Source organism: Pseudopipra pipra, chromosome 4, assembly GCF_036250125.1.
Source record: "Pseudopipra pipra isolate bDixPip1 chromosome 4, bDixPip1.hap1, whole genome shotgun sequence".
In the NCBI taxonomy this organism is placed as follows: domain Eukaryota; kingdom Metazoa; phylum Chordata; class Aves; order Passeriformes; family Pipridae; genus Pseudopipra; species Pseudopipra pipra.
The window spans coordinates 74,680,498-74,708,265 of record NC_087552.1 but is presented as its reverse complement, the minus strand read 5'-3'; the positions used below and the strand labels follow the sequence as shown (position 1 = coordinate 74,708,265).

The 27,768-nt window shown below is 57.9% G+C and overlaps 2 protein-coding genes across 6 annotated transcripts in view; one reads left to right on the top strand and one right to left on the bottom strand.

Moving 5' to 3' along the window:
* The window catches only part of CCT7 (chaperonin containing TCP1 subunit 7), a 61,113-nt gene extending 57,567 nt beyond the window's left edge, over positions 1 to 3,546 (top strand). For all 4 annotated transcript variants that reach the window (XM_064653610.1, XM_064653611.1, XM_064653607.1 and 1 more), the window contains 3 exons: positions 178 to 310; positions 1,539 to 1,745; positions 2,934 to 3,546. In XM_064653610.1, the coding sequence (XP_064509680.1) occupies positions 178 to 310; positions 1,539 to 1,745; positions 2,934 to 3,158 (565 nt within the window). In that variant the 3' untranslated portion in view covers positions 3,159 to 3,546. The remainder of the gene's footprint in view (positions 1 to 177; positions 311 to 1,538; positions 1,746 to 2,933) is intronic.
* Positions 3,547 to 4,279: 733 nt separating this feature from the next.
* Positions 4,280 to 27,440, bottom strand: FBXO41 (F-box protein 41). Of its 2 annotated transcripts, none has more exons than XM_064653604.1 (13): positions 26,811 to 27,440; positions 23,128 to 24,041; positions 18,473 to 18,701; positions 18,055 to 18,134; positions 17,251 to 17,561; positions 15,357 to 15,625; positions 14,878 to 14,993; positions 14,190 to 14,342; positions 12,270 to 12,365; positions 10,890 to 11,008; positions 10,363 to 10,521; positions 9,566 to 9,681; positions 4,280 to 8,900 (listed from the first exon to the last, which is right to left on the bottom strand). In XM_064653604.1, the coding sequence occupies exons 2-13, from the start codon at positions 23,847 to 23,849 to the stop codon at positions 8,838 to 8,840; spliced, it is 2,433 nt and encodes an 810-aa protein (XP_064509674.1). In that variant the 5' UTR covers positions 23,850 to 24,041; positions 26,811 to 27,440; the 3' UTR covers positions 4,280 to 8,837. The 2 variants fall into 2 exon arrangements, with proteins under 2 accessions (XP_064509674.1, XP_064509675.1); XM_064653605.1 differs by having other exon boundaries at positions 18,491 to 18,701.
* Positions 27,441 to 27,768: the final 328 nt, after the last annotated feature.

Sequence of the window (27,768 nt, the reverse complement as noted above, 5' to 3'; positions counted from 1 at the left end):
TGTGTTGCCTGGCTCTGCTCCTTCTAAGCCCAAGATCCGATGGGGCGCCGTGAGGGTGACACGGCTTCAGTCACGGATCCGTCCCGTCCCGAATCCCTGAGTGTTGGTGTGGATCCTTTCCAGCAGCAGCACCACTTCTCCATCCCCATAACCCTTCTTGCCCCGTGCCTTTGGCAGGTACAACTTCTTCACGGGCTGCCCCAAGGCCAAGACCTGCACGATCATCCTGCGCGGGGGAGCAGAGCAGTTCATGGAGGAGACGGAGCGGTCCCTGCACGATGCCATCATGATCGTCAGGAGAGCCATCAAGGTGAGCCCCAGGGGAGCTGCCTCCCTGCCGGGCTGGCACTGGGGTTCTTCCTCAGCCTTGGCACAGCCTTAAGTCCTTCTGGGAGCCTTCTCACGTGCCAGAGGTTGGCTGAGGTCTCTGGAGAGGCCTGGAGTGAGGAGTTGATTAACTCAAGTGCTGTTCCTTGGCCAACTCAGCGCTGCTTTGGCAGTGGCTCCAAGTGCTTTCCAGGCACGCCTGGGTTTTCCTTTCCTTCCTGCACAGCTGTAACTTGTGCTTGCTCTGTCCTCCATCCTAAACAAGCACAATCCTGGGTGTGTTGGGTGGATCTTCAAGAGGTTTGAACAGGATTAATGTCATGGGTGTGTCCATGCCTGTAAATCCACTTGTTCCCCCTTTTGGTGACCAGTCTGAGGGGGTGACAGGCCCCTGCTTTTGAAGGCAAGTTGGGAGCACCAAGAGAAGTCCAAGGCCTCTCTGGATGTGTCCTGAGGATGCTGCCAAGCTGTGGGTGTTTCTGGATAAAGCAGCTTTGAGGGCTGTTTGTCCTGAGGGGCTGGGAAGAAGCACATCAAGATTTTGGGAACTGTTGCCTTTAGACAGAACATCCTGACCTCTCTCCTGAAAAAAACAGCAGAACTTGGCTGCAAGGTGCTGCTGCCAATGTCTTCACTTTGGGTGCTTTATGGAAGTGAGGGAAGTGGGCTCACGGTATAGAAGTGAGGGAAGTGGGCTCAAGGTATGGAAGTGAGGGAAGTGGGCTCAAGGTATGGAAGTGAGGGAAGTGGGCTCAAGGTGTGAAAGTGAGGGAAGTGGGCTCAAGGTGTGGAAGTGAGGGAAGTGGGCTCAAGGTGTGGAAGTGAGGGAAGTGGGCTCAAGGTGTGGAAGTGAGGGAAGTGGGCTCAAGGTGTGGAAGTGAGGGAAGTGGGCTCAAGGTGTGGAAGTGAGGGAAGTGGGCTCAAGGTATGGAAGTGAGGGAAGTGGGTTTCCTGGCCTGGGTGGGCTGTGAGCTGCCATCCTTCCCAAAATCCCCTTTTATCCTGTGCATAGCTGGGATGAGCTGCTGGTAGCTGCCCCTGGAGGTTCTTAGTGTGGTCCTGAAGCTCCCAGCAGTGCTGCCAGGCAATCCCAGGGATGGCAGCAGCCCGGACTATGGATTCCCGTGGGCTGGCATTGCCCTGGCACAGAGCCTTTCCAGCTCTCCCCCTCCTTGGAATGAGAGTGTTTCCCGTTTCCCTTTTCCCTTCAGAACGACTCGGTCGTCGCCGGCGGCGGCGCGATAGAGATGGAGCTTTCCAAGTACCTCCGGGACTATTCCAGGACCATTCCAGGGAAGCAGCAGCTGCTGATCGGTGCTTACGCCAAAGCCCTCGAGATCATTCCCCGCCAGCTCTGTGACAACGCCGGCTTTGATGCCACCAACATCCTGAACAAGCTCCGAGCCAAGCACGCACAGGTAGGGCCACCTGGGAGCCCAGGGCACAGCCAGGGGTGGGTGGGATCCCTTTCTCCCTGATGTTTTCCTCCTGGAGCTGTTGGATCCGGTGTAACTCGGCTGAGCCCGTGTTAGACTTGTCCTCTTTGATTAAACGCCGTGTTTGTTCCCAGATCAAGTGCAGGCTCGGCACACGTTGCTATGAAAGGAAAGGATCTGTCTTCCCTTTGATCCCAGCTGTTGGGTGACTCCCAGAGCTGGGAGTCCTGATTTGCTCCTTGAAAATGCATCATTTGTCAGGAGGGAGCTGCTGTGTTAAACATGAAAGGAATCAGTGGAAGTTGGCTGAGGAGCTGCAAGCTGGAGGTCCCAATTGCTGATCTTGTGGAGATCCTAATCCTGGTGTTTGGAAGTTGCCCCTTGGCTTTGGTCACTCCTGTCACATTCCATCCTGCTCCTGATTGTGGGATTAGCAGGAATACCCTGAAATGAGGGGGTGCAAAACCTGGGGCTGTGGGCTAGGGAGTGAGGCAGCAGTGGAATGAGTCCCGTGAGGCTTTAGAGCTTCATGGAATGGGCTGACCACAGAGATAATGGAGCCACCATGCCTGGTGACTACTTCAGGAAAGTCACCATCCCTGCTCAAGGAAAGCCTGGATGTGGATGGTCTAGTTGGCGTGGTGGTGATGAGGCACTTGGTGCCCATGGTGTAGTTGACACGGTGGTGTTGGGTCTTAGGTTGGACTCTGATCTCAGAGGTCTTTTCCAACCTGATTCTGTGATCCTAAAATGGAATGAGGCTTCTGTTTTATGAGGCACCGCCGGCACTGTGGGAACAAGTTAAGCCACCAGCACCTGCACTCAGTTATAGGGTCAAAAGGGAGTGTTTCAGCCTTGGAGTGTGTGAGTCAAAACCTGGAGTTCGCAGGAAGTCCTGGGAATTCCACTTAACTGAAGGACAGCACCGGGTGCTGTTTACCAAAGGAACCCTAATAAAGGGGGAATGCAGAGAGAGCTCTGTGGAGAATCCCAACAGAGACTGGGCACAGGCACTGCCAAAAACAAGGACATGGTGGTTGGGATTTGTGTTCCCCTCACACACCCTCCTTCCCTCAGCGAGTTCCCCGAACGTTTCCCTGTCTTCCCTTCCATCCCAAACTCCCGGACAGCCGTGCGATTGAGCCGCCGTGTCCCGTTGTGTCCCCTCAGGGCGGGATGTGGTACGGGGTGGACGTGAACAACGAGGACATCGCGGACAACTTCGAGGCGTGCGTGTGGGAGCCGGCCGTGGTGCGCATCAACGCGCTCACCGCCGCCTCCGAGGCCGCCTGTCTCATCGTCTCCGTGGACGAGACCATCAAGAACCCCCGCTCCACCGTGGACGCCGCCCCGGGGGGCCGTGGCCGCGGCCGGGGCCGCCCCCACAACCACTGAGAACCCCGGTGCTCCCGGCCGGAACGGCGACGCGGCTCCGATGGTTAATCCCTGTGTTAATTAACCCCCGCGCGTTAATTAACGGGCTCGTCGGCAGATGGTCGCTCGGAGGGCTCGTGGATGTTGTGTTAATTAGAGCCACGTCTTGGCCCTGGCAGCCACGGCCCCCTGTGGGCTGCCCTGCCCCAAACGTTTCCCGCACAGCACTGATCCCCTCGGGCTCGCCCGGGCATTCCGCTCGGGAATGGCCTTCCCTCTCCCGGCGCGGCGAGGATGGGCTTTGCTCCTATTTATACTGGTTTGTTTTTCGTTTTTCTTCCTGCTGGGGAGGGGTTTGGACCCTGGGCTCTCCAACACAATAAAAGGATGAACTTGTCTCGGTGGCAAACTGGGCTGTTCTCTGCTTTGTTCCGCTCGGTGGCGGGTCGTGTTTAGAGTTAAAAAATAAACCTTTCAAAGTTGTTTTTGCCCCCTTGCAAACCAGGTGCTGTGCTGGGAAGCAGGACAGACTCTGAGCACATCCCAGGAGTGCTTCCAGGGTGGATTCTTTCTCTTGCAGCTCTCTGAGGCTGCTCAGTGACATTTTTATTGGCATTTACGTCTTGCCCTTGGCTTCCTGGAAGGAGGTTCAGGGAGGTGACAGCTTTAGGTCTGTGGGGAGGGAATGTGTGGGTGCTTCAGGGATGGGTCCAGGTGTTTGGGTTGACTCTGGCAGGAAAATCCTCTTGAGGGAATACAGGGAGACTTGGATCTGGTGGGTTGGAATGTTAAGGGAGGGCAGTGGAAGGAATTTCATAGAACCACAGGATGGTTTGGATTGGAAGGGACCTTAAAGACCATCTCATTCCATGGGCAGGGACACGTTCCACAGATTGCTCCAAGCCCTGTCCAACCTGGTCTGGGGCATTCCCAGGGATGGAGCAGCCACAGCTTCTCAGGGAAAGCTGTGCCAGTGTTCTCCCACCCTCCCAGTGCTCCCCCAGTATCCCACTTTGGAACTGGACCAGTGGAGATCATGGACCTGCAGGGAGAGGGAGGTATGAGGATGCTCCCAGTAAGCCCCAAAGAGCAGCTGGTCTCACTGGTTTGCTGCTGGTCTGGCTTCAGAGTGAAACCCCACCTCAATCTCCAGAGTCTTTATTCAACACTGAATCATAAAATAGCTCTTTACACACTTTTTTTTTTTGGGGGGGGAGGGAGGAGGGGGAATTGGTTTTTTTTGTTGGTTTTTTTTTTGTTAATTCCTTAAATACACATTGTTTACACTCGCCAAAGTTTCAAAGCAACAACATCAAAGTGCGTCTACAGGTGATAGTTCCAACCAAAGTGCTAAAAAACCACGGGCTCCTGGCCGGAGTCGGACCCTGCTTCCCACCAAACCCACCTGGAACCTCCAGTGCACCCTGATCCCACCACTCCCCCTCCTCCAGGACAACATCCTCTGGTGGATTCACACCCAGGACCCGGTTTAGCATCGAGGGACCACGGGGATAAGAGGGGGAAAAAAAAAAAAGGGGCTGTTTGGTTCTCCAGACACTGGCACATCGCTGCAAAGAGACTAAAATAGACCTAAATTTATAGAGAGTTTAAAAAAATAACTTGGGAGGCAACTGGTTACCTTTGGGGAGGGGGGAGGTCGCTGTACAGGGGCCCCTCGGAACCCGCTGGCGGAGCAAACGAGGGCTCTTCAGGGAAAAGGATCCCAAATTCCTGTCTTTGGAGATCTCTCTTGCCCTGGACTGATTATCTCCTCTGATTATCTCGAAGCAAAAGCCACCCCACACCATTGCACCCACTTGTCCCCGGCCCCAACCTGCCTCGTTGCCCCTCCACGGGGCTCAATCCCGAGGCTGGATCAGAAAAATCCCATAATTTTCCCTGCTTTTGGGCAGCTTTCCTTCCTCTCCTTCCTCCCTTCTCCCACCCTCCACGGGGGGGGGGGATTATTTTGCCTCCCACGGGTGAGGAAGATCCATCACCACCTTACAACAAACCATTTCCAGTTCCTAAAATCTCCCTGCTCCCTGCTTTGTTTTCCCCCCTTTTAAAGCATTTTCCCACTTCCCAATTCCCAAATGCTTTTGCCCCATCCCGACCTGCATTTTTCCTTCCCCCAGAACGAGAGGCTGAGCTTTAGCAACGCTTTTCCTCCAGTTTTTTTGTTCTGTTTTCCCTAAATTCAGAGTGTTTTGGAGGATCCATGCAAGCTGTGCCCCTGCTGGCAGCTGGCACCGGGACACATGGCATAAAAAAAGTGGGATAAAGATTAAAATCCTCCTTGGACAGAGCTAACCCTGGAGTTCCCATTTTCCTCGAGCCCTGACATCCCAGATCCCCCAAACTGGGGGCACAGGGATAAGGCAGGAGGAGGCAGCTGGTCCCTGGAGCATTCCCAGCTCCTGGGGGCTCGGATGGATGGATAACAAGGAAAACCCAACCAAGAAAAACATGGATTTGGGATAAATTTGGCCCCTGAGCTGGCTTTGGTGATGTTGTTCCTCTTGAAATCCCTGACCAGCACCCAAATTCAAGCGACAGGGAATGCTGGGAATGTTGGCCACAGGGAAACTTCAGGAAAACTCCTTAAAAAGGAATAAATCTCCCCAAAACTGGTCCTGCAGGAGCCAGCTCTGGAACTACCATCCATCCAGCCCCTGCCAACTGTGGCCATTGCTGTGAGCCCAATTCTCACCCCGGATCCATGGATTTTGCTGGGGATTGTCATCGCAGAGCCCCTCTGGGGCTTCTCTAGGATCTGGAATGGGGCTGAGCTCCTGGACACACTGCCTGATTTCAAGGCTTTTCCCAGGGAATTTGGTATTTCTGTGTGTTTCCATCCATTTCCAGAGGAAATGGGGTTGAAACTCCGTGACCCGGGCGGTGAATCCACGAGCATCCCGTAGGGATGGGGGTTTGGGGAGGGGAAAAACAGCAGGATGGGAAGGGAAAGCAGCAGGGAAAGGATCAATATGACATTTCAGTGGAAGAAATACAGAGCTGTTAATGAGCTCATTAACAACCTGGGCAATTAGGAGCCACCAGGAGGGCTGGGCCCTCATTACCACCTGTGTCCTTGTCCTCATCCACCTCCATCCCGAGATGAGGAGGGAGGGATCCATTCAAGCCCAAGGAAAACGGGGAGAACCCCCCACTTCCCATCTTCTAATCCTTGAACCTGCTCAAGGCCTTGTGTCATCAGAGGATTTCTGTGGAAACGTGGCTTTTGCCGAGTTGGATTTTCCGGGAATGCCCCGAGGGGAGGCTGATGGTTCGCTCTGGTCTCGGTGACGCTTCGAAGCACCAAATTCCAGTGGGAGTGTCCTGCCATGAATTCCAAACCCCAGTGGCTCCAACACCACCACAGACATGGCCACTGACACCACTGGCGGGCACAGAAGGTTTCTTCTCCAAGAATCCTCAAACATCTCCCCCTTTTTCCATCACCTTTGCCTTCCCAGCAGCCCCGAGGAGCTGGGAGAAGGTCCCAAAAACCCGGAGCAAACCCGGAGCAGCCGCCTTCAGTCTTCGGACACGACTCTCCACCACGATAGTCTTTAAGCATAGAGTGTATAAACATGCTGAGTATATAATTTTCCTTTAAAATCTTTTTTTTTTTCCTTCTTTATAGAAATAAATACTTACTTTGTTAGGGGTTTTTTGTTGTTGTTTGTTTTTTTTTAAGGGAATTTCCCAAGTCTCTGACAGCTCCGCTGGGACGCTTTCCTGGGATAAGGGCTGGATGTTCCCCAGGGGGTTGTAGCTTTGCTGGGTGGGGTTTTGTTTTTTGCTGGTCAGGGCATCCCTTGCTCCTCTTGCCCCGGGAATTTGTGTCCCAGTCTTCCCCAGGTGGAGGTAAAGCCACGGCAGGGAGCTGATCCCGGTGCCAGGAAGCTCATCCATGGGGATATGGTGGGACGCAGGAGTTTCTCGCAGGCATTTTTTGGGGGGCTCCCACATTTTGTGCAGACAGGGAGCAGCCTTCTCCTGGAAAAGCTGCAGTTGGAGGGGGGAGCAGAGGTGCTTTGAACGGGGGTTATGGCCAAAAATCCCTTACCCTGTTTCAGGAGACGGTGTGGGTGGGATGAAGGGGGGATGAAGGTTCTCCTGAGGTGGGGTTGGAGACCCAGGAGGTTCCTCCAGCCCCGCACCGGCTTCAGCGATTTGGGATTGATGTTGTTGTCTCTCAGGATCCCCACGGACTGTTGTCATGCTGGCAGCCCTGGCTGAGCTCTGCCATGGGCGAGGAATGTGGTCCCAGATGGATCTGCAGCCTCCTCCTTCCTGGAGGGATGTTCCCTGTCAGCCCCTCACCCTGGGAAGGCTGGAAGTGGAGGGAGGTGCCCTGGGAAGGGCTGTCTCCGCAGAGCCACGCTGGCCAGCAGGCACCAAAACCTCCAACACTGGTCCAAATCAGAGGAAAAACCCCCAAAATCTGCTTTTCCCAGTCGGATTCTCTCTGCTCAGCCCGATCCAAGGGCACCTGGCGGGGGATTGGGATGAGCAGGGGCTGTGGTTAAGGCCGGTGTGTCCCCACTGCTGGCAGTGCTGTGATGGGTGTCCCCAGTTCCCTGGGCACCTCCTGGTACTTTATCCCCAGGGTGGAGCATGGAGATGCCTGGCCCTGCTGGATGCCTTTCCAAAGCCTTTTCCTGTGGGAAAAAAAGGGTATTTTGGGGATGACGACTTCCTTGGAGACACCCGGGAAGGAAAAAGCAGAGTTAAAAAAACCAGCCGTGGCCACGGATAAGGGTCAACCAGAGGCTGTCGGGTGGTGCTTTCACCAGCAGCTTTGGATTTTGGGATAATTTGCCCAGGGTTTCTCCTTCAGGCTGCTCGGGAAGGCGATGAGATGGCAAACACGAGCGTCCCATTCCAGTCCTTCTCTCCACGTGGGACAACTCGCTCTGGATGGAGCCTGAACGGGGTGGTGGATGGTGGGGACCGGAGCGTGACCCGTGTTTCCTGGTGGACGAGGATTTTGGAGGTGGTTTATTGCCTTGGCAGGAAGGTTTTGGTGGAGAGGAAGCGAGGCTGGAGACCTCTGGAAGAGCGACCATCTCTCCTGGTGTCCTCTGGCTCCTGCAGCCCCCCAGGATGCAGCTCTGCCCCCCGGGCTTGTGCTGTGGGGGCTGCTGCTCTCTGGGCAGCGTTTGCCCAGGTTTGGGAGCCCCTCTGTCCAACAAATGAAACGGAGACCCCGCAGGAACGCTGGGCATCCTTCCCTCTGGAGGAACAGCCCCTTCCCACCCCACCTCCCCCACCCCACGGAGAGGACAAGGAGCCCGTGGGATGGGCCGGGAGATCCTCGGACGGTCAAAGAAAAAAAAACCCCTCCAAGAAACAGAGCCCGAAGGAAAAGACATTCCCCAAACACGGATCCTTGGCAACGAGCGGCCGCGGGGGTTCCGAGCCATCTTCCCCTCCCGGGAAGGAGCGTCGCCCTGTCTCCTGGGGCAGCCCAAAAAAAACTGTCCTGAAGTAGCACCTTCTCGCCCGCGAGCCGGCCCTGGGATGAGCTCCGGCTGCCAGTCACTAAGGCCTGCGAGAGTTTCGGGTTTTCCTTGTGCACGAGCCGGCGGATCCGGATCCGCGTGCCGGGCGGGCGGCGAGTTTGGTTTTCACGGGGCCTCCGGCGCCGCCAGGCAGAGGAGGGAATGTGCTTTGTGCTTCCCTGAAGGTCTAACAGCCTCCTTCCACTTTGATGTGTAAAATCTTGGAGAAGCCGGGTCTTTTCCTCAGGGCCTGGAAGAGGAGCGGGGAGTGGGGTTAGAGGGGGGACCCGGCATTCCTGATGCTCCAAGGGGTGAGGGAGGGAGAGGTGGAAATGTCTGAAATCCTTGCCATGGGAAGGACACGGGGAAAGGGAGGGAAAGGGGAATCCCTGCCATGGGAAGGACAAAGGGTGAGAGAGAGGTGGGAGCATCTCAAATCCTTGCCATGGGAAGGACACAGGGAAAGGGAGGGAAAGGGGGGAACATCTCAAATCCCTGCTAAAAGAAGGACACGGGGTGAGGGAGAGAGAGGGAAGAACATCTCAAATCCCTACCATAGGGAGAACACAGAGAAAAGGAGGGAAAGGGGAATCCCTGCCATGGGAAGGACACAGGGCAAGGGAGGAAGAGGAGGGAACATTTGAAATCCCTGCCATGGAAGGACATGGGGAGAGGGAGAGAGAGGGGGGAACATTTCAAATCCCTGCCATGGGAAGGACATGGGGAAAGGGACGGAGAAGGGGGAACTTCTCAAATCCTTGCCATGGAAAGGACACCAGGCAAGGAAGGGAGAGGAAGGAACAACTCAAATCCCTGCCATGAGAAGGAAATGGGGTGAGGAAGAGGGGGAAAACACCTCAAATCCTTGGCGTGGATCTGGTGACACTTGTGTTACCTGGGACTGGGATCCTTTACCTGGAGTTTGTTCACCATTTCTTCAAACATCTTCTTGGCTTCAGGGCTGTGGGGCTCCTTGAAATAGTCCACAATTCCCACCTGCACCACTATGGACTTGAGGTTCCGGCACACACCTGAGGGGCAGAGATACCACCTGGATTCTCCATACCTGGGGGGCAAACGACCTCCCCACGGCCAGCATGGACCCCACATCCCACCCTGTGCTCCTCAAGGCCTTGTGCACGTGGGGAAACCTCACCCTGAAGCTGGAGGAGACCTGCTCGTGGTGGCCAAGACCAACACTGGGCTACGAGATGGTCTCTGACTGTCCTGTCCCCAAATCAGCATCCTGCTCTTTCCTTGGGAAACCCTTGCTCTTCCGTCCAGAGGGGTGAAGTCCCAGCAAGTCCCACCACAGTCACATGAGCCATGGCCACCAGGACAGACCCTGCTGATGGCTGTGGACCTCCTGTCCCGGGAAAAGGCTTTGGGCAAGTGGTGTGACCCCGAACTCGGACACACCGGGGTGAACCTCAGGTGTGTCACAGACACTGAGGTCTGGATTGCATTGTGGAGAGCACGGAGGGAGCATCTCCATCCTCTCTATGGCCCAAGGCAAGATCAGCTCTCCTTGGTCCATCCTTGGCAGGGGGATGTTGGATCCCCTCTCAAGGACCTTCCGCCTGGAGCTCCCAGCTCCTCCCAGTGCCAACAGGTTCCTGTGGGTGGGGCTGGAAGGAAGGATCTGGTCCATGGATCTGGATATCTGGTGGCCTCATGGCAAATGGGTGATGCCCCCTGGCATTGCTACTCACTGTTGAAGTGCAGCAGGGCTTTGGGGGTGACCGGGGTGGACGTCAGCACCAGCATCTCCAGCCCCTTCAGCCCCTCCCGACACACCTCGGCTGCCACCTCCTGGTTGATCTCGGCCACGTGGTCCAGCTCCAGGACCTGGAGCCTCATGCAGTTCCGGGCTGGAGGGACAGAGCACCTGCTGTCAGCGTCCCGCGGGGAAGGGATGAGGGCAGCAGATGGCAAAAGGGGTGGGTGGTAGCAAGGGGTGGTGGGGTGCACCCATGGACCTTGGTCCACGGACGTGGATCTCCGTTGAGATCCCCAGGAAGACCTGCAAGGTGCCCTTCTCCTTGTCCCACCAGCAGAGAAGGAGGGAAGTGGTGCCCGGGGAGGTGGTGGAGTCCCCATCCCTGGAGGCGTTCAGGGAAAGGCTGGACGTGGCACTCAGTGCCACGGGATGGGTGGCATGGTGGTGTTGGGTCACGGGTTGGACTCGGTGACCTCAGAGGTCTTTTCCAACCCAATTGATCCCCGGAGAGGTGCCTACCTAAGGATGCCAGTCCCTGGACGCCGCAGCCGGCGCCTCCGACGCCCAGAGCCCGCAGGTGGGGCCAGCACCGCCCGATCATCTGCAGGCAGCGGTTGCTGAAACGTGTCGGCTGCTGGCTGGGGAGAGGAGAGGGAGGAGAAACAGCTGGGCAGGGCTGCTGGGAAAGCTCAGCCCTCTCTCCACGAGCGCTCCTGGAAGCGGCGTGGGATTGGGGCATCACCCACCCTGCCAATGCCACGATGGTCACGCTCTGAGGGGGTGTCTCCACACCAGCAATCACCCTGAGCTGTGCTGCCACCAGGACAGGGCAGCCCAGTGCCCCAAACCCTCCATTATGCCTGGGGAATTTGTGGGTACCCCATCCCTGGAAGTGTCCAAGGCCAGGTTGGACGGGGTTTGGAGCAACCTGGGGTAGTGGAAGGTGTCCCTGCTCATGACAGGGGGTTGGAACAAGACAATCTTTAAGTTCCCCTCCAACCCACACCGTTCCATGACTCCATGACTCTCCCTTCAGAGATCTGAACCAGGCTCTGAATTGTTTCCTGCACAGATCAAACTGGCAGCAGGAGCCTGCAGCTCTGGCTCAGGTGGAGAAGCTGACATGCCATGTGCTGCTTCCCCCAGGGAAGACACAAGCCACCAGGACCTGACATCCAGCTCCTCCTGCTAAGTGACATCCCCTCTGTGCTCCTCGATCCGGGCTGACGGGGATGTGACATCCCAACAGACCTCCCAGACAAGAAGAAATGCCCTGGGGACATTCCTGTGGCAAGGATGTGAGCGACCTGCTGTGCGAGCCACGAGCTCCTGAGCGCCCAGACCCTGTGGGGTGGAGATCCACCAGCATCTTCACGCCCCCAAAATGCTTTTCCAAAAGTGAGAGTTGTCTCCCCAAGCAGTGACACCCTTTCAACAACACCCCGGCCCTTCAGGGCTGCTCTTACGTGAGCACAGAGGAGCTCAGACAAGCGTTTGATGTTCAGTGTCACCAACCAGAGCCATCACGGCTTCCCTTTCATCTCTGGAGTGAGCAGCCTCCATGGAAACATTCCCGGCTCAGCAGGGAGGTGTCTACACCCAACAGCTCCCAGCCTTCACAGGGAGGGCTGGGGCTGAGCTCCTGGTCTCCCAAATTTGCCTCCAGGATTGCTGCTCATCCCATGAAGACCCTCCCAAAGCAAATCTGGCACCCAATTTCTTCCCAGCCCATTGCAGTCAGCCTCTACTTAACACGGTTCCATCCCTGGAAGTGTCCAAGGCCAGATAGAACAGGGCTTGGAGCAACCTGGACTAGTGGAATGTGGCTCTGCCCGTGGCACTGGATGGTCTTTAAGGTCCCTTCCAACCCAAACCATCCCACGATTCCACGATTCTTACCACGGATGCAGAGGTGCAACCTGGAGGGAGATGATGTCCCTGCAACCTGCTCCAAGGGCCCAGATGACCTCATGGCCCACGGGGTCCGTGGAGCTCCTGGAACAACACAGAGGACACGTGGTGGCCCCGTCGGCAGCGATGCCGCCCTGGGGGCCGAATGTGCAGCCTCTGTGCTGCTCCCTGGAGCACCTGGAGGTGCAAATCTGGTCACTGTTCATAACCCACGACCTGCCCGTGGACCAGACAGTCCCCACACAGTCTGTGTCGGAAGGCTGAAGGCATTCCTGTCTGGAATTGTGCCTATGGATGTGCAATGTCAAGAACAATGGGAGAAGGTGAGGCTGAAGGCGAGGAGGAGGATGAGACGAGGCTGGAGGGAGGGTGAAGGTCAAAGGGGAGGTTGGAGGGGCATCTTCCAGAGGCAAAGGTGACACAAATGATTGGCTGAGACTGCCAGGCCTTGCACCCTTGAAGAGCAGATAGAACATCCCTGCAGGTCCCACTGGGATGGTTTCACTTGGGGACTGGGAAGGTGCCAGGAGGTGGGAAGGACGTTCCGGCCACGGGCAGTGGCTGCTCCTGGGCCTCTGTCCCAGCTCTGTGGTGGCTCTTAGCCAAATGCCACCACAGGTGTTTGCTGTGGGCTCCTCCCTGGTGTTTTTGGAGGTATCAAAACCTCATGGGGTGCTGCTGGACTCGTGCAGGGGTTGGTGGAGGTGTGGGTGTACCACGAGCTCAGAGGAGCTTCTGCTGATGCTCCCAGTACCAAGGAGAGACATCAAAGAGCACCATCCTGATGCCACCAGCCCAAACAGAGACCCTGGCTGTTCCACCACACCAGGATGTCTCCTGGAGGCCGGGGCTGTGCTTCCTAACTCCAAATGACCTACTTCAAAACTGCAGGCAAGCCTAAAAATAAGCGAGGGGTGTTATCTCGAGCACTTCACGCGTCTCCACTGGAGAAGGTTGCCAAGAGCAGCAGGTTAATTAGAGCATGAGTCAGAGTCACAGGTTAGAGACGTGCCAGGAGCACTTGGACCTGCTCTGCTGCCCTTGGAGGAGCCGATGGAGGAGGCTTTGGGTCAAACCCAGCAGCTCTGAGCTGCCTCATGGGGTGGGATCCCCTGACCAGAGCCGTGTCTGAGCTCACACGATCCACACCAGAGGAGTGGCTGGATGTGCTTTCCCACCTGAAGGGTTCTCCATCCTGGGCTGGGTGAGGACACACATCAGCTACAGGGAAAATGGATTCCAAGGCTGAAGTGGTCGTCTGCAGGGTGCAGTGAGAGCAAGGATCATCCTCCTGGAGTGTGTAGGGAAGGTAAATCCTATCTCCACAGCGGGCAGAACCTCTTTGGAAAGTGGCTAAGACCAAGGAGAGGTCAATGATCTCCTCCAGGATGTGTGACCTCCTCCATGTCCTACACCAGAGCCTTGTGTCCTAGATCTTGAGCGAGATCTCCAAGCTGGATCTTAGCTATCCCATGGCAGAGCTGTTCCTCCCTCCCAGAAGAGAGGGACCCTGAGCCTCTTCTCCCCATTAGGAGCCTTCCTCATGAGGTGACAGTCAGGTGGGACCTCACTGAGCACCTCTTCCTCACCCTTCTCTAACACAAAGCAGTGTCCCCCTACCAAAACCCTGGTCACGCCTCCAGCTGGGATGAGATGGTAACAGGATGTTGGGAATGGAGCTGGAAGGGAAAACACGCCAGAAGAGGACAAGAGTTGAAAGGACAGCTGGGGGACACTGAGGCTGCTGCTGGGCTGGGGACGTGGAGAGGTGGGTCCTTCAAACCTCTGGATGGCATTGGAGTAGGGAATAGGGACCGGCATCAGCAGAGCCCCAGCACATCCCATGGATGTTTCCAGATTTCCCCCAGCCCCGTGGCCGAGCAGGGGGGTGTTGGTGGCCGTCCTTACCGGTAGGTGACAGCCTGCAAGGCCCGGCAGTAGCAGCTGGCCAGCCAGAGCGAGCGGTCCGTCAGCACGTTGGGGCAGTGCGAGATGCGCAGGATGAGCAGGTTGCTGCCCGTGGCCTTCAGCAGGGACTCCAGACCAGCTTCCAGGCAGCCCCTGCCAAGGGTGGAGGCAGGGTCAGGCACGGGAGGCCATGCTCACATTCCCCATGGCCACCCCTTGGCTCTGGGATGCCCGAAACCCACAGCAGGAACCAGTGTCCCACAGTGGAAATGGGATCACAGGAACCCAAAATGTGCTGAGCTGGAAGGGATCCATGAGGATCATCCAGTCCAACCCTCAGCCCTGCACAGGCCCAGCCCCAAGAGTCCCACCCTGTGCCCCAGAGGATCAGCCAAACCCTCCTGGAGCTCTGGCAGCCTTGGGGCTGTGCCCACTGCCCTGGGGAGCCTGGGCAGTGCCCAACCAGCCTCTGGGCTGAGGGCACTTGGTGTGTTCAGCTGGAGCAGAGAAGACTGAAGGGAGACCTCACTGCAGTTCCAACTTCCTTGGGAGAGTCAGAGGAGGGACAGGACCCAGGGAATGGCCTAAGGTTGGGTCACGGGAGGACTCATGGAGCATCATCATCATCATCCCCACGGACCAGCAGCTCCGGCTGCGGGAAGAGGGTGACCAGGACGCGGGGACTCACCGTGTGCTCCTCATGTAGTCCTCCTTGCTCTCCTTCTTCCCTCGCTGGCGCGGCTTGAGGTTTTGGAGGGTGAGGGAGTGCATCTGGGTGCACCACTGGGACAGCATGGCCAGGAACTGGGGGGACAGGGGTGCTCATCACCTAGGTGGGCACCCTCAGCACGTCCCCCACCACCCACCCCCAGCTGTCCTCGGGCAGGTCTGTGCACACATATGAGGCTGTGCAAGAGTGTGGGCAACAAAATCATGAGTGTGACCACAGGAACTCGTGGGAACATGTGAGCTCCTGCCCTGGAGCATTCACAGGTGAATGCACAACACACCCAGCACCGGTGCAAGCACCCACCTGTGTCCCACATGACCACAGAGCCACGACCACCCACACGGGGTTGACCACCAACGAGGTGCTGGCACAGCTTCACCTCCCTGGAAGGAAGGTCTCACCCTGGGCAGTGCCACCCCTGTCCCCACCCCCAGTACCTTGGAGGACACCCTGGCGTTCTCCAGCAGCACCCGGGTCCACACGGCCGGGTGCCGGGCCACGAACTTCCAGTCCTTGCACACCTCGGCCGCCCGCAGCAGGGTCCTGGTGTCCAGGTAGGTGAAGATGCAGAAGAGAGCCGCCCTCATCTTGAGGATCTCGGGGCTGATCACCTCACTGGAGTGCCCCGGGCTGCCCCTCTCCAGCCGGCACACCTTGCCCCCAGCCCCCTCGGGCCTGGCTGGGGGACACCCGGCATCAGTGGCCACTGGGGGACACAGAGAACAGCAGGTAAGGGAACCTCAACCCCTGTCGCCCAACTCCCAACCTCCCCGTCCTCCACCTTCTGCCCTCTGTGAGTTATATCAATCTCTATTTAATGTTTTTGCTGGTTTTGATACAATTGCTTGAAATAACTGCTTTGACACAGTGCACTGCACTACTTTATGCCATATTATACCTTACTGGTGGGTTTTTAGCTTTTGCACTGTGTAGTAAATAATTCTGGTTAAGTTCTTTCATCTGTTCATTTGTTCTGTTTGTCATAATAAATAACTCGTTTTGTATAAATATATCCTTTTGCCATCACTAAAACCTGTGGGACAAAGTGGTTTAATCACACCTCTGTAATTCCTTAAATTTAAACTGTTGACACAGCCCGAGGCTAAGACAGGATTCAGCCTCACCTGAACCCTTCTCTGAGAAAAAAATCAGTGATTTTTGGGTCAGAACCACCTTGTGGGGAGAGTGTGTGTGTGTGTGTGTGTGTGTGTGGAGGGGGAAGGGATGAATGCAGCCTCACGGAGGTGGGGTGGGGAGGTGGGGTGGGGTCATGTCCCTCATGGCAGCCCCTGGAGCCACATGGGGCAGCCCTGGAGTAGCTTCCAGTCACAAACAGCCCAGGAAAATTATAACACAATGCAGCTCCTGCAGCCTCTGACCCAGCTCAGACTGGGACAGTGAGGACACTGCCCTATAACACCCCACAGCTCACAGGGACAGTGAGGACACTGCCCTATAACACCCCACAGCTCCCAGGGACAGTGAGGACACTGCCCTATAACACCCATAGCTCATATGGGGACAGTGAGGACACTGCCCCATAACACCCCACAGCTCACAGGGACAGTGAGGACACTGCCCTATAACACCCCACAGCTCACAGGGACAGTGAGGATACTGCCCTAGAACACCCCACAGCTCATATGGGGACAGTGAGGACACTGCCCTGTAACACCCACAGGTCACAGGGACAGTGAGGACACTGCCCTATAACACCCCACAGCTCCTGCAGCCCCTCACCCAGCCCAGACTGGCAGGGACAGTGAGGTCACTGCCCCTCCCCTACCCTGGAGCCCCAGAGTGGCCGGTGGGTCACAGACCCCTCCAGGGGGAGATGGCCAGAGGGACCAGAGCAGATCAAACCAAAGGCCACGTGGCCCTGCCATCTGGACATGTGACTGGTCTTCTACAAGGTCCCGGTGGCAGCTCCAGGATCTGTCTCTCCCTCTTCCTCCTTCTCTCTTCTTGCTCCTTCTGCTTCTCTTTCCCTGCCCCTTTCTTGACACTCTGGGTGGCTTTGGGAGCTGGAGGGGTTGGATTTTGGCTTAAGTGTTGTGAATCAGTCTGTGCTGGGTTGATATCGTGGTGGAACATTTTGTCCAGCTTGTGTGGTGCCCCTTTTTGAACTTTGGCCAAGTTCCCTTGTTTTCTCCCCTAAATTAATAAACAAACCCCTTGGGAACAAGCCCGTGGCTTATTCTCTTGACGCTTTCTCGAGGTGTTAAAGAACCCTAAATGTATATTTTAAATAAAACTCCTGTCTGAGCCTGTGAGCTGCAGCTCCGGGGCTGGAGCATCCCACCACCCCACCAGGAGAACCCGTGGCCTCACCCGTCAGCCGGCAGCTCCCGGTGGGCCGGGACGCGGCGGATCCGGGAGCGTCCGGCTCCCAGCCCTCGGCCTCCGACTCGGTGGTGCGGGATCCCACGTCGGAGACATCGCCCTCCTCCCCCTCGGTGCTGTTGCGGTAGGGCCGGCGGTGCCAGTTCTGGATGGCCTGGCGGCGCAGCCCCGAGCCGCGGGATCCGTCCCGCGCCGCGTAGGGATGCCCGTCGGCCGTGTCGTCGGTGGGACACGGCTCCGCGCTGTCGCTGTCGTAGCACCCCGAGCTCTGCGACACGGCCTTGGCCCGGCTCGAGGCCCTGGGGGGGGGGGGGGTGGACAGGGATGCCCGACCTCAGGTCTCTCTGGGATGGGCATCCCCTTCCCATCAGCCCCATGGCTCACAACCTATTTCCCCTGCTGTGTTCCCTGCCGTTAGTCCTGCTTTCCCATCGCTGAAATAAACCCACCGATCGGTTCTCGGAATCGCAAAATTCCCTCTATGCGCTCACTGGCATCAATTTTTATTTTTCAAAATTACACCAAGTTTAGCAGCGGTTAATGAACATTTGGAGGACCCTGAACGTCACCTCCCCTCGCCTTCTCTCTTAGGATCCTTGCCCCTGGAACAGGCGCTGCGTGGAAATTTCACGTTGTTACCAACGCGCGCGCGAAGACATCCCTTACGTTAGGAATTTAAATCCTAATTCAAATTAGGTGTTTAGATCCTAATTTAAAGCCACGCAAGCAACCTGCAAACAGAAGCCTGTGTTCCGTGAAAATCCCGGAGAGGCAGCAGGGCTGGGGACTCACCCGGTGCTGGAGGAGGAGCGCTGGTTGGACACGCCGTACGCACCGTGCACGGCCACGCACGGCCCTGGGTGCCGGTCTCTCTGCAGGGAGATGGGACAAGAGGAGCCAACGTGGCAAACCCCAACGTGCGGGTGGTGCACCCCAAAGAGATGACCCCAAAAACCCACCCAGTGCCAGCTGCGTTGTGGGGTGAGGCCCCACACCCAGCGGGATGCGGAAGAGCATCTCCGACATCGCCATGGAAACGCAGACCCGCCAAGAAGCATCTTCTATTTGGGATCTTTGGGATCCCCCCACCCAGAATTATCCACTTCCCCATGGGGATGAGAAGGGGGTCCCTTACACCTCCCCATTCAGCCCTTGGCAGCCCCCAGAGGAGCCCCGTGGTTGCGTTCCCAGTGCCGCCAGCTGCCCGTGCCTGTGCCCGCGGAGGTACCGGTCGGCAGATGGCCTTGGCCCCGGGGGTCCCGCAGCGCCCCAGGCTGCCGTTTGGGGTGGTCCCACAGCTGCTGCTGATGATCTGGAGCTGCTTCTCCGCCCGATCCGCCCGGTCCAGCAGCTCCTCGATGAAGTGCTGGAGCCGGACCTTGGCGTTGGCCTCGCGCGCCGCCGTCTCCTTCAGGAACTGGTCGATCTGCAGCACCTCCCTGCACGGAGGGACCGGCGGGTGACACCCCAGTCCTGCCCCACCCACCCCTGGGGAGCACCTCCGAGCTGGGCTGGGGGTCAAGGTTGCTCGTGCCCATCTGGGTTGTTCCGTCATCAGCCTGGTCTGGGGCTGTGCCAGCCCAAGTGGCTCCTGGGGTGGTTTGGGGCAGAGCAGGGACCAAGGGGTTCTCCCAGAGTGCAGGGTGGATGTTGCCGCCTTGTTTTAGAGAGGAGGTGACATCCCCAGCACCTTGTGCATCACCTCCAGGACTAGAGTCAGGCTCCTGAGCTGGATGGAGCAGAGGGAGGAAGAGGATGATGATGCAGAGGGATGATGGAAGAGGATGGAGGTGGTATCCTGCTTCCTCTGGAGCAGACTTAGGAAAGACCTTAGGAGCAGCCTGACTTCCCTAAACCCCCTCAGCCCTCTACACCCTTAAGCCCAGTGGTTGTAGAGCCCTGGCTCCTTCATTAACACAATAACTAGCAGGTTCTCTGAGCCTGCAGATGGGCTGTTTTCACCCCAAAATGTGGCCAACTCTGGGGGGCAGCAGCTCAACCACCCCAGCTGGCCCCATCCCACCCACCCCACCCACACACACACACACGTGTGTCCAGGTACAAACGTCCACTGGCCTCATCCACTTCCCAAAAACACATGGAATTACACGCAGACACGACACACCAGTGAGCAGCTGTGGCCACCCCAGCCCTGCAGCTGGAGGTGCCCCGTGAGCACACACGGGCACACCCAGGGACACACATCCAGAGCTGTCCTGCACACCCACGAGGGCACCACACACACCAGGGAATCACAGACCCAACGTACACCCCGACACAGGCACAGACACACAGAGGGTGGTGAGGCCCTGGCACAGGTTGGGCAGAGAAGCTGTGGCTGCCCCTGGATCCCTGGAAGTGTCCAAGGCCAGGTTGGAGCAACCTGGGCTAGTGGAAGGTGTCCCTGCCCATGGCAGGGAGTGGAACCAGATGATCTTTAAGGTCCCTTCAACCCAAACCATTCCATGGGCACACACTCCCCCAGGCACAGGTACAGCTGGTCACACACAGCCCTGGCACCAAACACACCTCTGTGGTTGATGGTGCACATGAGACACACACACACACACACGGGCACAACCACCTCACACCTTCCCTCAGCAGCAGGAGCCCCAGAAGGGGCACAAACACAGACAAACAAACACAAACACAGACAAACAAACACAAACACAGCTTTGCACATCTGTCTCGGGCACATCTGACCACACACACCTGAACCTTGGGTGCCTGACTGTGCATACCTGAACACAGAACCCTGACCTTGGACACCTGACCACACACCCAACCATCAGACCCAGCCCTGGACACCCACCTGACCTTGGACACCTGACCACACACCCAACCATCACACCCAGCCCTGGACACCCACCTGACCACAGAAACCTGACCATATACACCTCACCACACACCCAGCCATGAACATCCAGCCCTGAACACCCGCCTGACCACAGAATCCTGACCTTGGACACCTGACCACACACCCAACCATCACACCCAGCCCTGGACACCCATCTGACCACAGAACCCTGACCTTGGACACCAGACCACACACCCAACCATCACACCCAGCCCTGAACACCCACCTGACCACAGAACCCTGACTTTGGACCCCTGACCACACACCCAACCATCATACCCAGCCCTGGACATCCAACTGACCACACACACCTGACCTGGGACACCTGACCATGCACACCTGACCATCACGCCCAGCCCTGGACACCCACCTGACCACAGAAACCTGACCATATACACCTCACCACACACCCAGCCATGAACATCCAGCCCTGAACACCCACCTGACCACAGAATCCTGACTTTGGACACCTGACCACACACCCAACCATCACACCCAGCCCTGGACACCCACCTGACCACAGAAACCTGACCATATACACCTCACCACACACCCAGCCATGAACATCCAGCCCTGAACACCCACCTGACCACAGAATCCTGACCTTGGACACCTGACCACACACCCAGCCCTGAACACCAACCTGACCATGCACCCAACAATGAACACCCAACCCTGAACACCCACCTTACCACAGAATCCTGACCACACACCCAACCATCACACCCAGCCCTGGACACCCACCTGACCACAGAACCCTGACCTCGGACACCTGACCACACACCCAACCATCACACTCAGCCCTGGACACCCATCTGACCACACACACCTGACCTTGGACACCTGACCATGCACACCTGACCATCACACCCAGCCCTGGACACCCACCTGACCACAGAAACCTGACCTTGGACACCTGACAACTCACCCAACCCTGCACCCCGACCACGCAAACCTGGGCACACCAGTCTACTCAGAAGCCCAAAGGAAAAGGAAGGGCCAGCTCTTAGCAACATAATTCCCATTGCTGGTCGTTAATTACCATTTAATTACCAATTAATCACCATTTAATCCCCCCCCCCTCAACCTGCCAACTGCAGGCTGAGCCTTGGAACTCCTGTTGATGCCCCAGGAAGGCTCCCAGTGAGGGGCCTCAGAGATTTGGAAGGCAAATGGGGCACTGGGCAGCAAGTGTAAGGTGATGCTGATGGTTATCGCCTGCTCCTCTCTCATTCCCATGGACTGGGTGGAAAAACACCCCTGGCAAAGCAAATGGAGCCTGGGAGCAAAAAGGCTCCCGTGGGGACAACGGCTCCGTGATATCTGGGAGCTGACAGGGACAGGAAGTGTCCCCACCATGTTTTTGGCACTGAAAATGATTTCTAATGACTTGCCCACGTCTAGTGGAAAAAGCATCTCTGCCCATCAGCTCTTCCCATGCTCTCCCTGCAACCTGGAAAGGGATTTTGTCCCTCTGGGTGGGTGGAGGAGTTTGGGGACTGATGGGGACAGTGGAGGGGCAGGAGGGTTTATCTAAAGAAAGGGAGATTCAGGAAGTTGTTTTGGGGCATAAACCCAGGTTTTTAGGTGGTAACGATGTCCAAGCTCCACCATGGACTGACCAAGACACATTTGATCCATTGGTCATCCTCTGTTTACCCTGTCTGCATGTCTCTAGCAGGAATGGTGGCCCTCATTCCATCACCACATAACCCCAAAATGCCCCTGGACAAGACCCACGAGGCAGCTGATGGCAGCCCCCTAAATCCACCACATGCCCCCAAACCAAGAGGTGGTGTCCTTATCCAGCCCCAACACCATCCCATCCTCACCCCAGACCATCCCCACCACCACCACCACGTCCTGTGAACCCTCTTCCTGAGCCACAGTCGTTATTTTGGAGTCAAAATCATTAACAAACGTGCTGAGGATGGTGGGGATGAAGACAAATCCTTGAGGGATCCCACCAGTGCTCCCTGCCCCGCACAGCCATGACTGTCCCTCACTAACCTGCTCCTCACTGACTTTCTGGACCCTGTGGTGGCCTTGGGGTTTGATAAGAAACTCCTGAGGAACAAGGTCTAGTTTGCTGGGGCAACAAAATGACCCGATGCTTGGCTGGAGGGAAAACTGGGAGCAGTTTTGGGGTGGGAAAGGGGTGTTGAGTGGGGGATATGGGATGAAAATGAGGATGGTAGGGCCATGGTCCTACCAGCAAACAGAGGTCGCTTGGGCTGTCCCGCCCTCCTTCTGGGAGAAACCCCCTGATTTTAGCACGGCCAAGGTGGCCCCTCTCACGTTTATGAGATCACAGGATGGGTCAGTGGGATGCTCAGGTTGGATAGGGATGGATAACTCGGCTGTGGAGCCAGAGGGGATGAGCCAGCCCCGGGTTTGGGGGGACATCCTTTGGGACTAGAGATGGGCTGCAGCACCATGGCCCCCACCACGCCCCTTGGCAGGACAGCAGGATGGCCACGTGCATCTAGTGGGAGGTGTCCCTGCTCATGGCAGGGGATTTAAGGTCCCTTCCAACCCAAACCATCCCATGATTCTGTGGTCTCCAGCCTGGTCATGTCCTGGCAGCACTGGTGCCTCTGGGACAAGGTCTGGCAAGATGTGATCCAGGCTGGACTCACTCATGGAGGGGCTGAGGACTTTGTGGACACTGACCACGTGGGAGAAGATGCAACACCTGATGAGGGATGATGCTGATGGGCACTGCCAAGGCAACTGTGCCTGAGCACTCGGTCTGAGGGCTTGGTGATGGTGTTGGGCTCCTCAGCACTTACAGAATCATGGAATGGTTTGGGTTGGAAAGGATCTTAAAGATCATCCTGTTCTATGGGCAGGGACAACTTCCACTAGACCAGGTTGCTCAGAGCCACATCCAGCCTGGCCTTGAGCACCTCCAGGGATGGGACATGCACAATTTCCCTGGGATTCACCACCAGGGACCAATTTCCCCCCACCCTGCAACCAGGAAGGGGGGAGGGTAAAGGACTCACTGTTGCTTGCGGGTGAGCTCCTGCTCCTTCTGCACCAGGTCCTGCTTGAGGGAGGCCAACATCTCCACGCTGACATCCACCTGGCGCGACAGCTCCGACGCCCGGTCCTCCAGCTCCTGCTTCTCCCGGCTCAGCCGCAGGCTCTCCTGCTTGGCCTTCTCCAGCTCCGAGCTCTTGCGGTCCAGCTCCACCTGGAGCCGGCCCACCTGCGAGGCGATCTTCTGCTCCACCTCCTCCGTCAGCTTCTCCAGCCGCTTGTCCACCTCCAGCTTCTCGAAGGCGCGGATCTTCAGCCGCGCCAGCCCCTCCTCGTAGGCCGCGTCCATCGCGGCCGGCGGTGCCGGCGCCGGTGCCACGGCCTTGCCGCGGGCGAAGATCTCCGTCAGCGGGATCTCGATCTCGTGGACGTAGCGGGGCGAGGGCGAGGAGGACGGCGCCGGCTCCAGCTCCTCGGCGGGCACCAGGTCGCAGGAGAAGCGCTGGTCCTTGCCCTGGAAGGAGGTGCTCTCGAAGTAGTCCCGGCGCGCCGCCGGCGCCAGCAGCGCCCCGTCGGCGGCCAGCGGGAAGACGGCGGCATCGCAGATGCTGTTGGTCTTGGAGAGGACGTAGAGGGTCTCATAGGTGTGGTTGTACTCCAGGTGCGCCCGCAGCGAGGACAGGCTGCGGAAGCGCTTGTGCTCCCCGCAGCGCGGGCACCGGTAGGGCAGGTCCAGCGAGGCCATCCCTCAGCGCGGCGCCCCGGCGCTCATGGCGCGGCACGCAGGGACGCGGGCGGCGCGGGGCGCGATCCGGAGCCCCCGGAGGCGGGGTGGCGGCGGCTCCGCTGGGGCATGGCCGGGGGAGGGCTCTGGGATGGAGGTGTGGGATCCGGGGATTCGCGGGGAAGGGGTGTCAGCATCGGCCGGTGACGGGCGCTGGAAGAGATGGGGGGGGGTGGTGATATGGGGGTGGGGGGTCCCTGAAAGTCTCTCCTTTGTCCTTCTTCTTGAGGCCCTCTCTGCCTCCACCCCACCCTCCCGTGTTCCTCCAACTTTCCCTTGGGAAGACCCACAATCCTTAGGAAGCTCTAAAAACCTTGGGAAGCTCCAGAAACCTTGGGAAGCTCCAGAAACCTTGGGAAGACTCAAAACCTTTGAGAAGCTTCACAACCTTTGGGAACCTTCTCCAACCTTTGGGAACCTTCTCAACCTTTGAGAAGACCCACAACCTTTGGGAGACTCCAAAAAGCTTGGGAAGCTCCGAAAACCTTGGGAAGCTCCGAAAACCTTGGGAAGCTCCGAAAACCTTTGAGAAGCTTCACAACCTTTGGGAAGCTCCACAACCCTTGGGAAGCTCCACAACCCTTGGGAAGCTCCACAACCCTTGGGAAGTTCTGCAAACCTTTGGAAGACCCACAACCTTTGAGAAGCTCCACAACTTTTGGGAAAATCCATAACCCTTGGTAAGAATCACAACTTTTAGGAAGCTCCACAACCCTTGGGAAGTTCTGCAAACCTTTGGGAAGATCCACAACCCTTGGGAAGTTCCAAAAACCTTGGTAAGAATCACAACTTTTAGAAAGCTCCACAACCCTTTTGAAGACCCACAATCTCTGGGAAGTGCCACAACCCTTGGGAAGCTCCACAAACCTTGGGGAGTTTCACAACCTTTGTGAAGCTCCACAACTTTTGGGAAACTCCACAAACCTTGGGAAGTTCCACAGCCTTTGGACCCAATGATCTTAGAGGTCCTTTCCAACCTAAATGATTCTATGAACCCTTGAGAAGATCCATAACCCTTGGGAAGGTCCTCCACCCCTTGGAAAGGTGCACAGACATCGGGAAGGTTTACAAGCATTCCGGAGGAGTGCAGCCACCAGGAAGGTGGGCAACCCGTGGGAAACCTCCCTCCATCCACCCTGAGTTTGCCACAGGAGGTGGCAGAGGTGACCCAAGAGCTTTCCTGCCCAACCTTGCAGTATCAGAGGTCTCTGAGCCCCAGGGTCATCCCTGTGTCCAACACTGGGATCCACCTTCTGCAACCAAAGGGTGACCCAATCCTACTGGATCCACCCATGCAGCCTCACAACAGGATTTGTCTCCAAGAGTTCTCATCGATCCATGGAACCCCCACACTGCCTGATGCAGAGGAAGGACATGGTGGTTCCCCATGCCTGGGTAAGTGAGGGTCCTTGTGGGACCTGCTTTACCCCTCACTCCCCAAATCCTCCAAGACACCAGGGGCAGAAACCCCCACCCTTTTGAAATGGGTTAAACCAGGAAAAAATCCAGCCTGGGAGGCACAAGCACAAATCAGGGCACAATGTTTTCATTTTTTCGTTCATTTTTCCCTCAACAGTGAAAACTGAGAAGCTTTCACCCCAAAACTCCGAGGGCACCCCTGGGTGGGAGCATCCCTTGCTCATCCCGCTGCAATATCCCACAAAAGGCTCTTCCCATCACCTTAAAAACCCCTCTGAGCCCTCCTGCATCCCATAACCACCAGTTGGTGAGCGCTGATTTGCCATGGAACCCTCCATCCGTGCTGGTCCCCAGGGCAACATCCCCCGTGGCTCAGCATCCCCCTCGGGGGGGCACAACCAGGCCACGAGGTTGGGAAACCATTTTTTAAGGGAAAAAAAATCAGTAAAGGCGAGAAATCCATTAAAAAACCCCCACAACAAAACCCAAGATGAGCTGGGAGGGTTTCTGGAGCTGTTTGGGGTCGTCACAAAACATCTCCCTGCACGTTAAACCCCCGGGCGAGCACAAAGCACATCCGGCAACTCCGGTGGGATGAGAAAGCTCTTTTTCCACCACAGGGATGAAGCCACAGCATCGTGGCCCCGGGATCTCAGGCCTGGATCCCTGCCCGCGGCTCCTGGAGTACCCAACCACCCCCATCCCGTATTTTCCAGCCTTTAAACCGAGGCAGGATCCGGCCCAGGTGGATCGGGAAGCACATATCGCCCGGTCCTTCTCCCGGGCAGGTCTCGCCGTGACCGCAAAACCTCCCTTTCCCTCCCATCTCCCTGGCAACGAGCGGGATTTAAGGAAATTATTAGTGGAGTCATTACTACGGCGGCCACGCTAATAAAGCCCCCGACGCATCCGGAGAGCCGGGAAACGCTCCCGAGCGCCGGGGGATTGCAGCATCCCCGGGCTGCTCCGGCGCCGCTACCTGCGATTCATCATGGAGCCTTTCTTCGCATTGTTTAACATTTTTCCTGCCCACCCTCCCTCCCCCCCCCCAAAAAAAAAAAAAAAATATCTATATTCCAGCAGGCAGCTCCACTGCCTGGTTAAAGAGGGAAGGGGGGGATGGAGAAAAGGGGTGGCGGCGGAGGATGGTGCCGGGGTGGAGGATGATGCCCGGGCGGTGGGTGCTGCCGATCCACGTCCATCCCCGGCTCTCCAGAGGGATGGGAAGGAGCAGGGTGGGAGCACCCTGGTGGGCGCGGGCGGCCGGGGATGAGGCACAGGGGGCTCAGAGGGAGGTGGGCGTGAAAATCCGGGGCGCGTTTATCCCCCCCTAAAACCCTCGGAGCGGGGAGCGGCGGGTCCCCCCCTCACCTCCTGCCAGCGGCTTTGTCCCCGCTGCGTCCCCCCGCTCCCGGGGGCCCTGGGTGAGGAGCATCCTGGGGATGAACCGCCACCTCCCAGCGCGGCATCCCCGCTCCAGACCATCCCGTTTCACCCCATTACCTGCTTCTGGCCGCCGACCTCCCGCGCTGGGCTCCTCCGGCGAGGGCAGCATCTCTCCCGCTCGCCCGCCGGCCACCCCCGAGCCGGGGGGCTGCGGGGTTGGGGTGGGGGGGGGGCTGGACAGGGAGCCCGCACAGCAGCTCCGCTGCACAAAGGAGGCGGCTGCCGAGCGGCTCAGGGATGTGCCAGGGCGGAGGGATGCGGGGCAGGAGGGATGCAGCCACAGGGATGCGGGGAAGGAGGGATGCAGCCACAGGGATGCGGGGCAGGAGCGATGCAGCCCGCGGGAAGCATCCGGCTCCCCGTGGCCAGCACCTCCATGCCAGGCAGGCCCTGGGGAAGGAGGGAGGGAGGGTGGTGGCTGCGGGGGGTTGGGGGGGGGGAAGGGAAGGAGGAGGAGGAGGCGGAGGAGGAGGAAGGAAGGAAGGACTGAAGCAGAGGCTGAAGGCCCCGGCGGGGTGGCGGGAGCGCTGCTGGGCACCCTGGGGATGGCGGGTCCCCCGGGCGCTGGGGGCTCAGGGGGGGCTCTGCATGGCGAGGGAGGGATGCAGGGATGGAGGAAGGAGGAGGGCGAGCGCCAGCAGCCGCCTCCTCCTCCTCCTCCTCCTCCTCCTCCTCCTCCTTCTGCTCTGCAGCCGGAGCCCGGCTCGTCTCGCTGCCGCGTTGCTCCCGCACAGCTCCCTCTGCCTGTGTCCCCACGAACACCGCGGGCCTGGCTCCCATGGCAGTCCCCTGCTCCCCCTCTGCCCACCCTGCTCCCCCTCTGCCCCCCAAGCCCCCCCTCGCCCCCACCGGTGAAGGCCCTGCCCCTGGAAGCTCCCGGCCGGGATCATCCCGAGCATCCTCCCCCGGGAGTGTGTGGCACAGCCTGGGCACCTGCCTTGCTCCTTCCCCGTCCCGGGCTGGACCCACAGGTGTCAGGACTGAGTCTTGGTCCCGAGACAGTCCCTGACCATCG

What these genes read in the sequence shown, in the direction of transcription:
- FBXO41 (XM_064653604.1), bottom strand. Translation starts at nt 23,849, where the DNA reads ATGGCCTCGCTGGACCTGCCCTACCGGTGCCCGCGCTGCGGGGAGCAC. An exon ending in GAGCTCACCCGCAAGCAACA is followed by an intron (nt 18,702 to 23,127) that starts GTGAGTCCTTTA and finishes CCCTCCGTGCAG; the next exon opens with GGAGGTGCTGCAGATCGACC. An exon ending in GTTGCACCTCTGCATCCGTG is followed by an intron (nt 11,009 to 12,269) that starts GTAAGAATCGTG and finishes TCCTCTCCCCAG; the next exon opens with CCAGCAGCCGACACGTTTCA.